This window comes from Pelophylax lessonae (assembly GCF_965119305.1).
Source record: "Pelophylax lessonae genome assembly, chromosome: 13".
Classification (NCBI taxonomy): Eukaryota; Metazoa; Chordata; class Amphibia; order Anura; family Ranidae; genus Pelophylax; species Pelophylax lessonae.
Window position 1 is genome coordinate 149751589 of NC_138780.1, and position 13885 is coordinate 149765473.

At 39.8% G+C, this 13885-nt stretch overlaps 1 protein-coding gene across 1 annotated transcript in view; it reads left to right on the forward strand.

The window, feature by feature from the left end:
* The window catches only part of SYNE2 (spectrin repeat containing nuclear envelope protein 2), a 550589-nt gene that overhangs the window by 248125 nt on the left and 288579 nt on the right, over positions 1–13885 (forward strand). Inside the window, exons 43-45 of the mRNA XM_082274971.1 lie at positions 3170–3320; positions 6550–6675; positions 9100–9330. Coding sequence (XP_082131097.1) covers positions 3170–3320; positions 6550–6675; positions 9100–9330 — 508 coding nt within the window. The remainder of the gene's footprint in view (positions 1–3169; positions 3321–6549; positions 6676–9099; positions 9331–13885) is intronic.

Genomic DNA, 13885 nt, shown 5'->3' on the forward strand with positions numbered 1-13885 from the left:
CTGTCTGCGTTTAACCGTTTTATGCCATGTTGAAATGTTGCAAGGATTGATGGGTTTGAATTTTTCCATTTGAAATGTTCCAGCTGAGTCTGAAGTAACTTCTATTTAACATAACTAATCTCTTGAGCGGTGTGGCCCTGTCTAGTTCCTCATAAAGACTATTTAAACCCAAAATCAAAAATGAAATATGTGTTACAGTTTAACCACTTTACCACTAGAGGATTTTGCTGTCTTACGTCTGGGCCACTTTTTGCGATTCGGCGCTATGCGACTTTAACTGACAATTGCGCGGTCATGCAACGCCGTACCCAAACAAAATTTACGTCCTTTTTTCCCCATAAACAGAGCTTTCTTTTGGTGGTATTAGATCACCTGTGCGTTTTTTACTTTTTGCGCTATAAACAAAAAAATAGTGTTTATTTTGAAAAAATAACAATATTTTTAAAATTTTTTTATATGAAATTCCCCCCCAAAAAATTAAAAAATCAAATTTTTTTTAGAATTTTTAGCCAATTTGTTTTATGCTACCTATGTTTGGTAAAAAAAAATCACAATAAGTGTATTTTGATTAGTTTGCGCAAAAGTTATTGCGTTTACTAAGGGAAAGATTTCTGTCATTTTTGGCGTTTTTTTTTTAACGCGTAATGGCGGCGATCTGCAATTTTTTTTTGCGCGACTGCGACATTGTGGCGGACAGATTGGACCCTTGACTGACATTTTTTACACTTTTGGGGGTACCAGTGACATTACTGCAGTAATCAGTGCTATAAATATGCACTGTTACTGTAAAAATTGACACTGGCAGGGAAGGGGTTAATTTTATTGGAGAGGGAGGGGTTAATGTATGCCTGGTGCTTACTGACGTGTGTGGAGGGAGGTGACTGTGTGACACAAGGACAGATCCAGGGTTCAGCTATGCTGAACCCTGCAATCTGACCCTGCCTGTCACTTAGGAGATCCGCCAGCTTGTGTTTACACAAGCAGGCGGATCTCCACACTCGATTCCCCGACGATCGGGGAAGAGCAGCGGAGATCGCCGCTGCTTCTCCCCTGGCCCGACACCCGCTGTGACTGAATACAGCGGGAGCGAGGCTCCGGCGGCGCGCTCGCCACCGAGAAAGGGGAGTGTCTGGCGACGTAGGTCTACGTCGCCAGACGATAACGAACCACTTTGCCGCAGTAGAGCTCTAGTGAGCAGACGGCAAGTGGTTAATACCAGTCCTTAGTTTATGTGGCCGCATTAGTCTTCTTTTTCCAGTTCTTTTCACCTGGTAATCCTACTAAGAACACACTTCCAGTCCTAGGGTGGCAACACTATTTTGTTTTTCTTTTTTAAACTTATATTTGTGTTTCAAAGGATAAAATAACATACGTATGTGAATCCAGAGTATCCATACCATTAGTGACAGTAATAAAGAAATATCCAAGCAGACAGTCAAGCAGCAAAACATCACAACATATAATCTTGGAGGGGAAATAAACAACCAAGTGCAGTGTAAAAAGCTCTGAGCTAATGTGGTATAAGTAATTCTACACCATGGAAAGAACATTAGCAATACTAGAGACTTGGATGCTTATCCCTGTCGCTATTACCAGAAGGAAAAGATGTAGGATTACACTTTTTAACTGTATCAGTGGGGGAAGCCTTGATCATCACCCGGGCTGCACTTCAAACATGCCTGCCTTTGTTCATCTTCATTACATTGGGGAGAGAATTGGATTAGTGGGTTACAGAAGGAAGATAACATTGTTTAATGCTTCCAACTCTTCTCATAGGAAGTGACAAGGACTCTACTTTTCTGGCAAGATCATCAGATTATTTCTGTACTTGTTAAAAATGTTCTTAGCCAGAAAAACCAATATTAATGCAGCCACCACATTGAAGGACTGTTAAGCTGCAATAATATTACATTTTTGTTATTGGGTTTAGTTATTGTTTAATGATAACCTGAGCATTTGCATGCCCCTGCTGAGATCCCAGATCCAGCAAAAAAAAAAAAATAGCTGGAGCCAGTTGCAATGTGGCCAGTTCTGCCCAATAAAAATACACCGATCAGCCATAACATTTTACCACCAACAGTCCTGACTTGTCAAGGACTGAACTCCACTAGACCTCTTAAAGCAGGGGTGTCCAAACTATGGACAGGAACTACAATTCCCATCATGCCTAGTTATGTCTGTGAATGTCAGAGATTTACAATGCCTCATGGGACGTGTAGTTCCACAACAGCAGGAGGGCCGTAGTTTGGACACCCCTGTTAAAGTATGCTGTAGTATCTGGCATCAAGCCATAAGTATCAGATCCTTTAAGTCCTAAAGGGTGGGGGCCTGCATGGCTCAGGATTGTTTTTCCAGCAGATCCCACGGACGCTTGATTGGATTGGGAGCTGGAGAACTTGGAGGCCAATTCAGCATCTCAAATTTGGTTTGAGGAACTCAATGACATTCTTGAACCATTTTTGCTATGTAGCAGGGTGCGTTATCCTGCTGAAAGAGGACACTGCCAGTTCCATGAAGCGGTGTACTTGGTCAGTAACAATGTTTAGGTAGGCGTCAAAGTAAAATCCACATGAATGGCAGAACCCAAAGTTTTCCAGCAGAATATTGCCCAAATCATCATGCTACCACCGCCGGCTTGCTTTCCTCCCTTTAGTGCATCCTGGTGCCATCTGTACTCCAGGTAAGTGACGCATACACACCCAGTCATCCTCCTGATGTTAAAGAAAACTTGATTTATCATACCAGGCCACCTTTTTCCATTGCTCCTTGGATCAGTTCTGATTCTCACATGACCATTGTAGCCGCTGTTGGCTGCGGACAGCATAGGTAACCTGACTGGTTTTTGGCCATGCAGCCCCATACACAACAAACTGCAATGCCCATTTTTTCTGCTTTTAACACATCAGCTTCAGGGACATGTTCACTTGCTGCCCAATATATCCCACTGACTTTCAGATGCCATTGAGAGATAATCAATGTTATTCACTTTACCTGTCAATTGTCAGAGTGTTATAGTTGTTTAGTGTATATCTGGGATCTTTGGTAAGAGCTAACATTTTGGATTTGCTTCTTTAATGATAACCTATCCAAATTGCTCTTTCTTGTAGCTATAATTTATTTAAAACTGTCCATCAGATCATTTTGTAATTTGCCTGTTATTTCTCACCAGACAACTGGAGACCTCGCTAAGGGACTTGCTAGCCGACAACAATGAGTCCCTTCGAATCTTTGCTCTGCTAACTACAGTGGAGGAGAGACTGCGCCAGGCTGAAATGCTTTCAGATGACGGGGGAAGAGTTGTTATTTTAAAGGAGGTTGAGGTAAGAGTTCAGTGTGTGCATCCTCTAATCTTCTGTCTGTGTGTTCCAGTAGTGTAAAATTAGTAGCAGTTATATGTTTGAGGTTGACCTTTACGTCTTTTTGGCATCTTTCAGTTTTTATCTAAGATTGGGGTGATAAAATGTCTAATTTCCCTAAGCTGTTAGTACCTTTTTTCCTTTCATAAATGTCAAGTGATTTTGACTTTTTCTTTCATCAAGACTCTACATATTGGTTTGTATTATCATCTTTATATTTCATATACTGCGTACCTACAGTATTTAATCATTACTGTATGTGCAGCTTATTGTTAATTTTACAAGGTATTTATATTGATCTTTAGGCAAGGATAAAATGTAAAATTGCAATCTTAGTTTGTCCTTGCAATCCACTGTCATCTACACAAGGGCAAAGCCATAGTTTGGTTTATGAGACCAGTGACTACTACTCTGCACCCTAAGTCTTTCTAAAGGCTGAAGGATTTTTACCTTATTGCATTCTCTGCATTAAGGTAATAAAACCTTTGGAGTGTAGCTATCCCCCCAGTCCCCGCTTATACTTACCTGAGCCCAAGCTCGATCCAGCGATGTGAACAAGAGCAGTGGCTCTCTTACTTCTTATAGCCTCAGAGACAGCTGTAGGAGCCATTGTGGAAGGAGTGGGGGGGGGGGGGCTGAACCATGCTGTGTGTTGGGCTAGTTTGGGAGCGAAACCAACCCAATTCTGGCGCCATAAGGCGACTGCTTAAGCCACCTTATGTTACACCAGTCCTGAGCCAATGATATCCCCAGACTGAGTCCAGTGAAGAAAAAAGGGCATCCAAGAGGCACTGGGGCTTTTGATATGAGCTTAAACACGGTAGTAAATGGGCAAAAAACATTTGAAGAGCCAATTGGCTCAGGTTAAGCTGCTCGCAACAGACAAGGTTACCCTCCAGTGGGTACTCCAGCACTTCAGTTTTGGTCTGCCATTACAGTTCATCATTTTCTTGCCTCTCTTCTGACACCCGCTGCCTATTCTGGGACTCTGACCCTATTTGAAGCTTTGTGTATGGAAAAAGAGGCACTTCCTCGTGCCCTTTCTCAGTCATACAGTTTGCTTCAACCTCAGCCTGAGCAGGTTGCTCTACCTTGGGTTGAGAAGTGGGAGATAGATATTGGACGCCAGCTTACTGTGCAGCAGAAACAAAATATGATCCATCTAGCCTTGAACTCCTCGATCTGTACCAAGATACAGGAGACGAATTTTAAGCTCCTGACACGTTGGTATAACACTCCAGAGCGTCTCCATCGTTTTTTTCCTGAGGCATCAGAACGGTGCTGGAGATGTAAAGGCGAGAATGGCGCGTTGTTACATATTTTTTGGTCATGCCCGATGTTGTTATCTTTCTGGTGGGAGGTCCGTAGAATATTATTAAGATTTACGGAATGGAATATCCCGGATGACCCGGCTTTTTTTCTGCTTCAAGTGGTGGATGTCCCATTAGGAGCCTTTAAGAAATCCTTGCTCTGTCCTCTTTTGAATGCTGCCCGGGCATGTATACCATCTATGTGGAAACAGATGACACCTCCACGGATTGCCCATTGGCTACAAAGGGTTGAAGAGGTTAATAGGATGGAGAATTTGATTGCGACTTCCCAACATAAGGGAGATGGACATGCGGAAAAATGGAGGACGTGGGATCTTTTTATCACTTCCGGAGAGGGGGCCCCCCTGATGGTGGAATGATTAAACCAAAAGAATAGATAGTCATACCTAAGGCCTGATGGTAGTGTCAAATATGGCCTGGGGATATATAATATATATATATATATATAATATATATATATATATAATATAAATATATATTTAATTTTATTTTTATTATTTTTTTTTTCTCCTCTTTCTTTTTTTACTTTGGCCCTAATGGTAGACCTTTTGCCTACTATAGGGAAAAAGAAAAAAAAAAAAAAGTTGCATGCCAGTGAGGGTTTTCTTTTTTTTTTTTTTTCTCTCTCTTCTTCGCGTATGTGAAAATGCCAAACCCTAATTATTGACATGTTGACATGTATAACTAATGACTTTTTGTATTACCTGTACCTGGCTGTAATAAATAAACTTTATAAATATACATATAGGTATATGTATGTTATCCATGTATTATCCTGTTTTATGACGGTTAGGCTCATGATTATATCAGTCACAATTATATGTACATTATATTATGTTTTGCTGTAGCCATGATTAGGAGGGAGTTCCTTTTGACCTCTGAAACGCATTGGATGTCTTTTAGCACAATATCAATAAATTAATTCAGACTTTTTATTTTTTGGTCTGGTGCTCCTTCCATATATGCACATTCCCAGACTGATGGCCACCAGCCACTGAGATCCCTGGGCTGAGAGCTGCCAGTCAATAAGGCGCACTGGTGGGGAAGGACATCATGTGGTCAGGGGGAAGTGTTCTTGCATTGCTAGGCTATGATACAGGGACTGTGGGCTGGGTGAATCAGATCCCGGGTTCCTGATTGGCCCGGGTCACACAAGCAGAAAAGGTGCCATCTCTGGCATGCATACTGGGGGTATGTAGTATAACATCAGACCAAAAAGAAGGGTGAGTGAGGAGGAAGGAGGGACCTCAGCGTGGCATTTCTCGTGGCATCTCCTGTGGTTTTGGTGCACAGGTGCAGCCAGGAGAAAAGCACATTTAGCCAGAGGAGCTGAAAATCCCCACAGGCCTTTGTCAGTCAGGATAGTATATGTCTCGGGTGTGGATGGGGGGATATAGTTTAGGGCCAGGAGCAAAATGATAACTGTACTTTGTCGCCTGTGCCCATCTCTGATTTAGTTTCACTTTACTAGGACCTGATTTTCCTATCTTTGGGGTTAATCCCTTCCAGCTGTCACTCCACTGTCCCATTTGTCTGCTTATCCAGCCAACTCAAGTTTTAGACTGTTAAACTTTTGTTTATATAGCTTTTGGGACATCATTTTAGTTGTTTGGTTTCAGAATAGTCAAATGCATAAACTGTACAAGTGAAACGTATACTGAATAGGTAATAGCTATAGACTTTAGAAGAATCCAAGTACAGCTGTAATTATGCCACAATTGAGCCGATAAGGACCAAACATATTTTGCTTCATAGCAGCATTAGCGGCGTGATATACCCAGTAGGTCCCAGAAAACACTGTAAAGTATTATTGCATTTATTGAATAATGATGCTAATTGGTGCATTCTTTCTCTGTGTTTAGCCACGGTATGATGAAATCAAATCTTACATGGAACGTCTTTCAAAGGTTGCTGCCAAGATTCCCTGCACTGTTAAAATGGAGGTGAAGGAGTTAGGAGATCAATTTGAAGACATCGTGGGAGTAAATGTGAGTCTGCTGTAAATTACAAAATCCAAGCAGTGATATTTTAATGCATTATATATTAGGAGAGAAGCTTCGAAATAGTGAGAAATACTTTTTTCTATCATGTTTGTTATTCTCCTGAAATTTAATTACAATGTACACACTTTGATTCCTTCTCAAAAACCGTTTATTTTGATTGTCATCTCAAGGTGGTTTTTAAATCTAGTCTACTCAATTGCTATAGTTTACAGAATATTTGTATATATTCTAGAAATAAGTTATGCCTCATTGTGGGGTAAAAAAGTTTGAATTTGTTTATACAGTACCCATTTTTTTCACACAGAATAGTTCTGATTAAACTGATACATTCAGAATAATTTAGAATAATTTAGATCAAGTTCAAATAGAAGGACAGAGACTGAGTAAATATTGTTTGAAATAGAAATCAACATTTTTTTAGCTTTGTATAGAGTGGGGAAGGGTTGGAACGTCTGTCAGGTTTTGATTGCTATCTGTTTACCATTAGGGAGATTTCTTTCCACTTACATAAAAAAAACAAAAAAAAAAAAAATGGTATTTTGTACTTTTTTCAGTACATGCATACTGGATGTTTGGCAGCATCAGCAGGTAACTTTCTGAACACTCAGCACTTTTAACTCCTTCCTACTTCCACCTTCTGGACTTTTAACTAAATTGAAATGCCAGGAGGCGGAGGCAGGCACTCCGATCATGTGGTTGTTGTGATTGGCTTGCACAGCGGTCACATGATTGAAAGCTCCCAGTTGTAAGTATGTGTCGGGAACCTTCAGTGACAGTTTAGTTATTGTGCTGCAGCCGCTCTGCGTTAAAGCCCACCTGCCAAAAGGCTAGCGGGAAGACGTTAAAGGGATAAAACATGGAGAAATTGTAAAATTGCCCCCCCCCCCCTTTTTATTTTTATCTCCCTATTTATTAGGTTTTCACTACTTACTTATTCTTAAGCCCCATACACACGAGTCGAAATTTGGCTGGGAATTTTCGTCTGACAACCGATCTGCCGATTTTCGGCTTATTAGTATATTATATATATTATATATATGATGCTTCCGACAAACGACTCCGATTTTTCGTCCGAAAAAATTCTGGTGTACCGGCTATAAAATTTTTGTCCTCTGTCAAAACACGTCCGATATTCGTGCAGACAGTACAGATTTCGACAGGGAAAAATCTTATGAGCAAGACTGGGCATGCTCAGAGAAGAAAGAACACAAAGAAAGCAATCCAACACATGACATCACTTCTGAAGTAGAATTTTGTCGTGCGGGAAAATTCGTGTGCAGTCTAGGCACATTCCAACCAACAAAACACCACTCTAGACAAAAGATGGACGACCGGTCGGCGGAAATTCGTTGCGCGTGTACTAGGCTTTATACCTATACCATAGGACATGCCACTTGAGGTGTGTCAGAGGACAATGTACTGTTAGTAAGTTGGGGCACTATGAAAGTGCTAACGGTTTACTCTTGATTTTTCGTTCTTGGTTTTTTCTTTTGTTTCAAGAGTACGCAGGCATGACCTTACTTAGGAAGTAACATATTCTCATAATTTTATAGCATATGCCTTTGCTGGGTTAATTTATTAAGGGATTCTCCCCACTAAGTAGATGCTTTTGATCTACATGCCACCCTTTATTGCGTGCCGGGTATGCTTTATCTTAATTTACCATTCTGTACCTGAAATAATGCTATGACTCCTCTTGTTCTACAATTATTGTGATATTGGATGTAACTAAGTTTAGTATTATTTTTTTCCTCTGTAAGATTATACTGCCTTACTAAAGTACGCAATAAAAGTTTAACTTAAAAAAAAAACCAAAACACGGGGAAATGTGCATGTATTGCAGAAATGGACTGAATATGTTTTCATATTACCTAGACCAGCGTTTCTCAACTTCTTTCAGTTGCTGGACCCTTTAAAAGCATGGAAAACCTCAATGCACCCCAGTCTAAAATGTAAAAAAAAAAATGTAAATGTTGCTTATCAATGGGAAACCTAAACCTTGATAAAATTATCCTCACATCAGAAGCCCCCTTTACATCAGAGCCACCCCCCTTCCCCAATCCCTCTATAATCAGAGTCTTCATGTCAGATGCCCTCATCATGTCAGAGCTCCCCATCACAGCAAAGTCCCACCTATACATAAGATGCCCCACCCCTCAATTATCAGTCTCCCATCACATCAGAGTCCCCCCATAACAGAGTGCTCTCATCTATTTCTGATCCAAGGCATACTGGATCTCGTGCTCATAGCATCTTGGGGGATCCTATATCGCTTCTTTGTTGAGAAACTCTGAACCAGACATATATTTTAAGCCCAACTAAAGTAGTAAATCCAAGATCATTAGGCTATGTTTTTTCATCTAGGATGGCTTGATTTAACGTGAATTTTGTCATTGTTTTGCTTTCCAGGCACAGTATACCCAGCTGGTCAGTGAACAGCTTAAATCTCCCACCAGCAGAGATGACACCTCTATGCTGTCTGTTAGCTTTAAGGAAGCAGTATCTGCCCCTGAAGAGCCTCTCCCTCACTTTACCCAATTCCAGCAACAGATGCAAGAGATACTCTCAAATATTTCACATGTTGGTGTTGATTCTGCCCTACGTGGGAAAACTCTGGAAAAGTTTGCTAGCCATATTAAGGTACTTGATTTTGCTTTCTCAACAAATTTGTTCTACAGCATAGTCTGGAGCTAGCTGACCATTAGTAGCTGTGAATTGAAAGTCTGAAATCAGGGACATTGGGCCAATTGTGCCAGAAGAAACAAGTGTTGCCTATGATAACCAAATTGACTTCTTTATGTTTATAGTCTGTTAAGAATTGTTAATTAGGGAATCACATTTTTTGCCATATGCAACGTAATCCTTCTTTATTTAGTCAGAAAATCCACCTGGAATTCAGATACCTTCCAAGTGGCCCTCGCATGTTAAGGCCAAATCTCAGGTCTATTCATGTGTTATAGGATTTGATTTAGCTGGAAATATTGAGAAGTTTTTTTTTTTTTTTTTTTTTTAAGTTGGTTTGTTTATAGATCCCATTTCAGGGGAACATTGAAAGCACCCTCCATTCCTCCAGCCCAGGTTGCTCCTGCCCCTTAAATTTTTTGTATTTTAAAACTGTCACATTACCCTCTTCAGCACCTCCTCTGGTAATAAAGAACCAGTGGTCCACCACTTCAAACCAGGCCATCCTGGTCTTGATGCTGCCGCTTAGGACAGCATCATGTAGTGCTTTGGAGTCTTTAGGACAAGTGAAGAACCATCTGATGGACAGCCAATGGGAAATGTCACCAGGCGGTGATGTGGGCAGGTGAAGAAAGAACCTTACACTCTGCATTCTAAAAAAAAGAGAAGACTTTGCTCTTGGCACATCACTTGACTTAAGTCTTGGGTAAGTATTTATTTAGGGCATTTTTTTAAAAAGTTGGCTAATTTAGCTAGAGGGGCTGAAGGTATTGTTTAATGGAGGGGTATGTCAAAGACTGGACTTCAGTCTTGATGAGTCTCTATTCTATCTGTACTGTGTAAATGTCAGTTCGAGCTGCTCAGCTCTGCTTTTCTAGCCGAACCTTTAAGAATAGATGGGTAAACACTGTAAATGGATCCTGGAGCCGCACCTTCACCTTATGGCTGAATAAAAGAATACATAATGGGGAAAATGGCTAAACTCTATAGAAACTAGCACCTCTGATCTGAAAGAACTGTATCAGGAGAGCGAAAAAGATGAAATGTATGAATATTAGTTTTGCAAAGGACCTGTAATTGCACTCTAAAAATTAGAAGCATGTGGCAAACTACTGTCTGTTCTGCATGTGGGATTAGCGAAAGTGTTGGTGAACTTCCATTCTGCCCTACCCTCCCCAATCCCTTTGGGCAATGGGGAGAAGGGTCATACTATATGGGCTAACTGAACGGTGACTATACTTATAGTAATCCTGTAAATAGGGATGGCTCATTGTTCCTTATAAGTGTACTAAGAAAATATTCTACACTATTCTATATGTAGGTGCTACATATAGACACAGGAAAATATTTTAGTTGAATGCAAGGATGAATATGGTACATATAAACAGGGAGCAATATCTACATATTGAATATCTAGATAAATGTAGTGCTACCATATGATATGTAATCATAGGGATACAAATCAACTTTTTAAATTATTTTAAAGTGTATGTAAGCTCAACATTTATTTTTTTTAGTATGTTTGGCATCAAGTCTTGCTGTATACAGTTTTTTGAAGTGAATGATTTTCTGCAAGTCTCTACCAAACTTTTTTACGATCTGTCAGTAACAGCAGTTGCAGGCTGACTATGCTAAGTCACTGCCTCTCCATTAGCAGTAGTGTTGTCAGCCTGCTGAGCTTTCTCATTCAGTTAAAAGAGAAGTATGGAGTTAAAATAAACAAAAAAAAAAACATTATACTCCTCTAGGTTGTGGCATCTGTCCCCCCGCCGGCTCTGCAGAAAGAACTGAGCGATCGAACACCACTGATTGCTCATTTCTCCCCCTCCACTCTGAACAGAGAGCCATGACTGTGAGCTTTGGCTATACTTCTCCTTTAACTGTTGGGCTACCTATTTGATAGACCTGTTACATAGCTGACTGGCCAAATTATGGTGCATACGCAGCTGGCAGATAATGTTGCTAATAAAATTTTATGCAGGCGAAAAATGCGTCTAATTCCGAACAAATTTTCTTTTGAAAAATCAGAAATTTGGTGCGTTTTGTAATCCAATTGTGCCACCATTGATTTTAAAATTTGACCAATCAAGCCTTCAATTTCACTTCCTGTTGCTACAGAAAAAAACATTTTGTGGCTGGGAATCTTCTTTCCTTTCCAGGTCACAGCTCATGTGCATTTCTTTTTTGATTGTATTTCTCGCATGATTCTCCCGTCATTTATTAAAAATGAATTTGTTTTTTTCAAAACATTTCCAACATGCCCGATCACTCACATTCAATGGCCACACGAAAATCGGACATTTCTGCAGGCCACTAATAATGCAAAATTCTAATGAAAATTCACAATAACAATTTTCAAAAGAAAATTCATTCCGGTTTGACCCATGTACCTATGCGTAGGATCTCCAAGTAAGACATTTTTCAATATATTTTAAAAAATATATATATTTTCTTTAAAAAAACTGTAAGCAGTGATACATGGTGCCAAACTGAAAATAAGATTTAGGGATTACACACACTAAAATGAAATACATTTGTGTTAGTTTTCAATCATGCAGAGAATGCAATCAATGGACAAAAACACGTCAATGTATGTCAGAAGTCTTAGAAAGTAAAAGTTATTTCATCACATAAGATAATATATCAATTTAATTGAAACCTAAAGTTCTTTCGTCATATAAGATAATATATCTGTTTAATTGAAACCATCAACATAGGATTACTAGCGCCCAGTTGAACTGGAGAACTATTTGACTGTCTCTTGTCCTTCTGCAGTTTTTTTATAATTAAACTTTTGCAAGGAAACATGGCTGGTTTACCACTTTTCTGACTTTGAAAAAATGTTTATATATTATATCTCATATTATATATTGTTATATGGGATGCAAATATATACATTTTAGGTTTTCATAATGTCATTTTTTAATCTTTGGGCTGCTGAAGGTGAGATCTAGGTAAGTATAATTTTATGGTAAAGTGTTCTCATTAAACATTCCATGTAACATGTTTGTCTGTTCATATCTCTTGTCACCCTACAGAGTGGAAGCAGCCTGTGTTTGACAGCACAGTGTGTAAAGTCACTAGTATTTACCACTATGGCTTAAACTAGAACTATGGGCTAAATACACAAAAAAGGAATACAGTATTAGTGTCATTAACCCCCATATCATAGTTTTCATACCTGTTGATCAGTTCTATATCTACTCCCTTTAACAGGGTTACAACCAGGGCTTTGTTTTAGCTGGAACTTGGTGAAACTCAGTTCCACCACCTTTGGCTCAAGTTCTCTGCTCCCCGCTCACCACTATCACTTGTAAACACAGAAGCCTGGTTTCTGTGTTTAAAAGTGACAGCTTGTCTCCCAACAGCTCCCATAGATCTGATCTCCCGAGCAGATCCTAATGAATGCAGGAAGAGGACAAGGGAGATGCAGGTGCCTGGGGGTCATGGGCGGGAGGAGGGAATCACATGGTAGACTGACCCTCTGATCTCCATTTTTCTCTGTGTAACAACCCTGAACTCTGCACTCTGTGTGTAACAATCCTGAACTCATGATTGAGTTCCTGCATCTATTCTCTGAGAATAAAAGCCCTGGTGACAACACTGATTGTTCTGCAGTGAAAGGATATAGCAGCATTGTCATTGGGCGGGACAGTCTTCGATGGGCATGTAGAATTAATTGGACTTTAAGCGACAAGCCAATTAAAGCTGAATTTAACAGCTTTGCCTATTTATTGAAAAAAATAATAATCTACCAGCAGGATCAATGGGTAATAATAGGTAATGTTTTAGGAGGACTCCGAAAACAAACACTGCTGTGGAAATGCTATCGACAGCCCATAATTCTATTTTAAGTCACTGTGACTCATTTTACAATGGTGTCCTTAGCTTGCTGTAAATTTTATATGCTGAATTCTAACTCTAATGCCTCCGCTGTGTTTGAGTGACAGATATACTATAAAGGTACGACCATATTATTTTTGATGTGTGTCCACCTGGTCCACCCAGTCCATGGTGATTTAGTTTGTGTTCGTCGTCAAGCTTTTCTTGGCTATCCGCTGCTAGTACACCAATTTACCTTTTTGTAAAATAGATGGAAATTTCATGTCATCACATTGCTGGTTCAAGCAAAAATGAGCAATATTTCACACTTTAATAGTAGGAATAACAACACCAATAAGGACATCACTGTTACTTCAGGGCTGCTTTTAATAGAAAGAGCTAGAATTATAGCGATATATGTAAAGCCAATTCAAATATTTTTTTTACATCCTTTACCACTCTTTAAAGTAGTACTAAACCCACAACCGTAAAATCAGTCTGTAAAATCAGTGTTTGTATGCAGTAAAGCATGCTTGTTATGCTCACTGTAGAACCTAAGGGGATAATCCTCTGCATTGTGTAAAAAGACTGTTTGTTCCTGTCTTCTCTGATCCTCCCTGTCTTCCACAGTCCCCAATCCATCTCTTGATAGAACAGAGTCTAGGAGACAAGCTGTCCATGCTCAGTACAT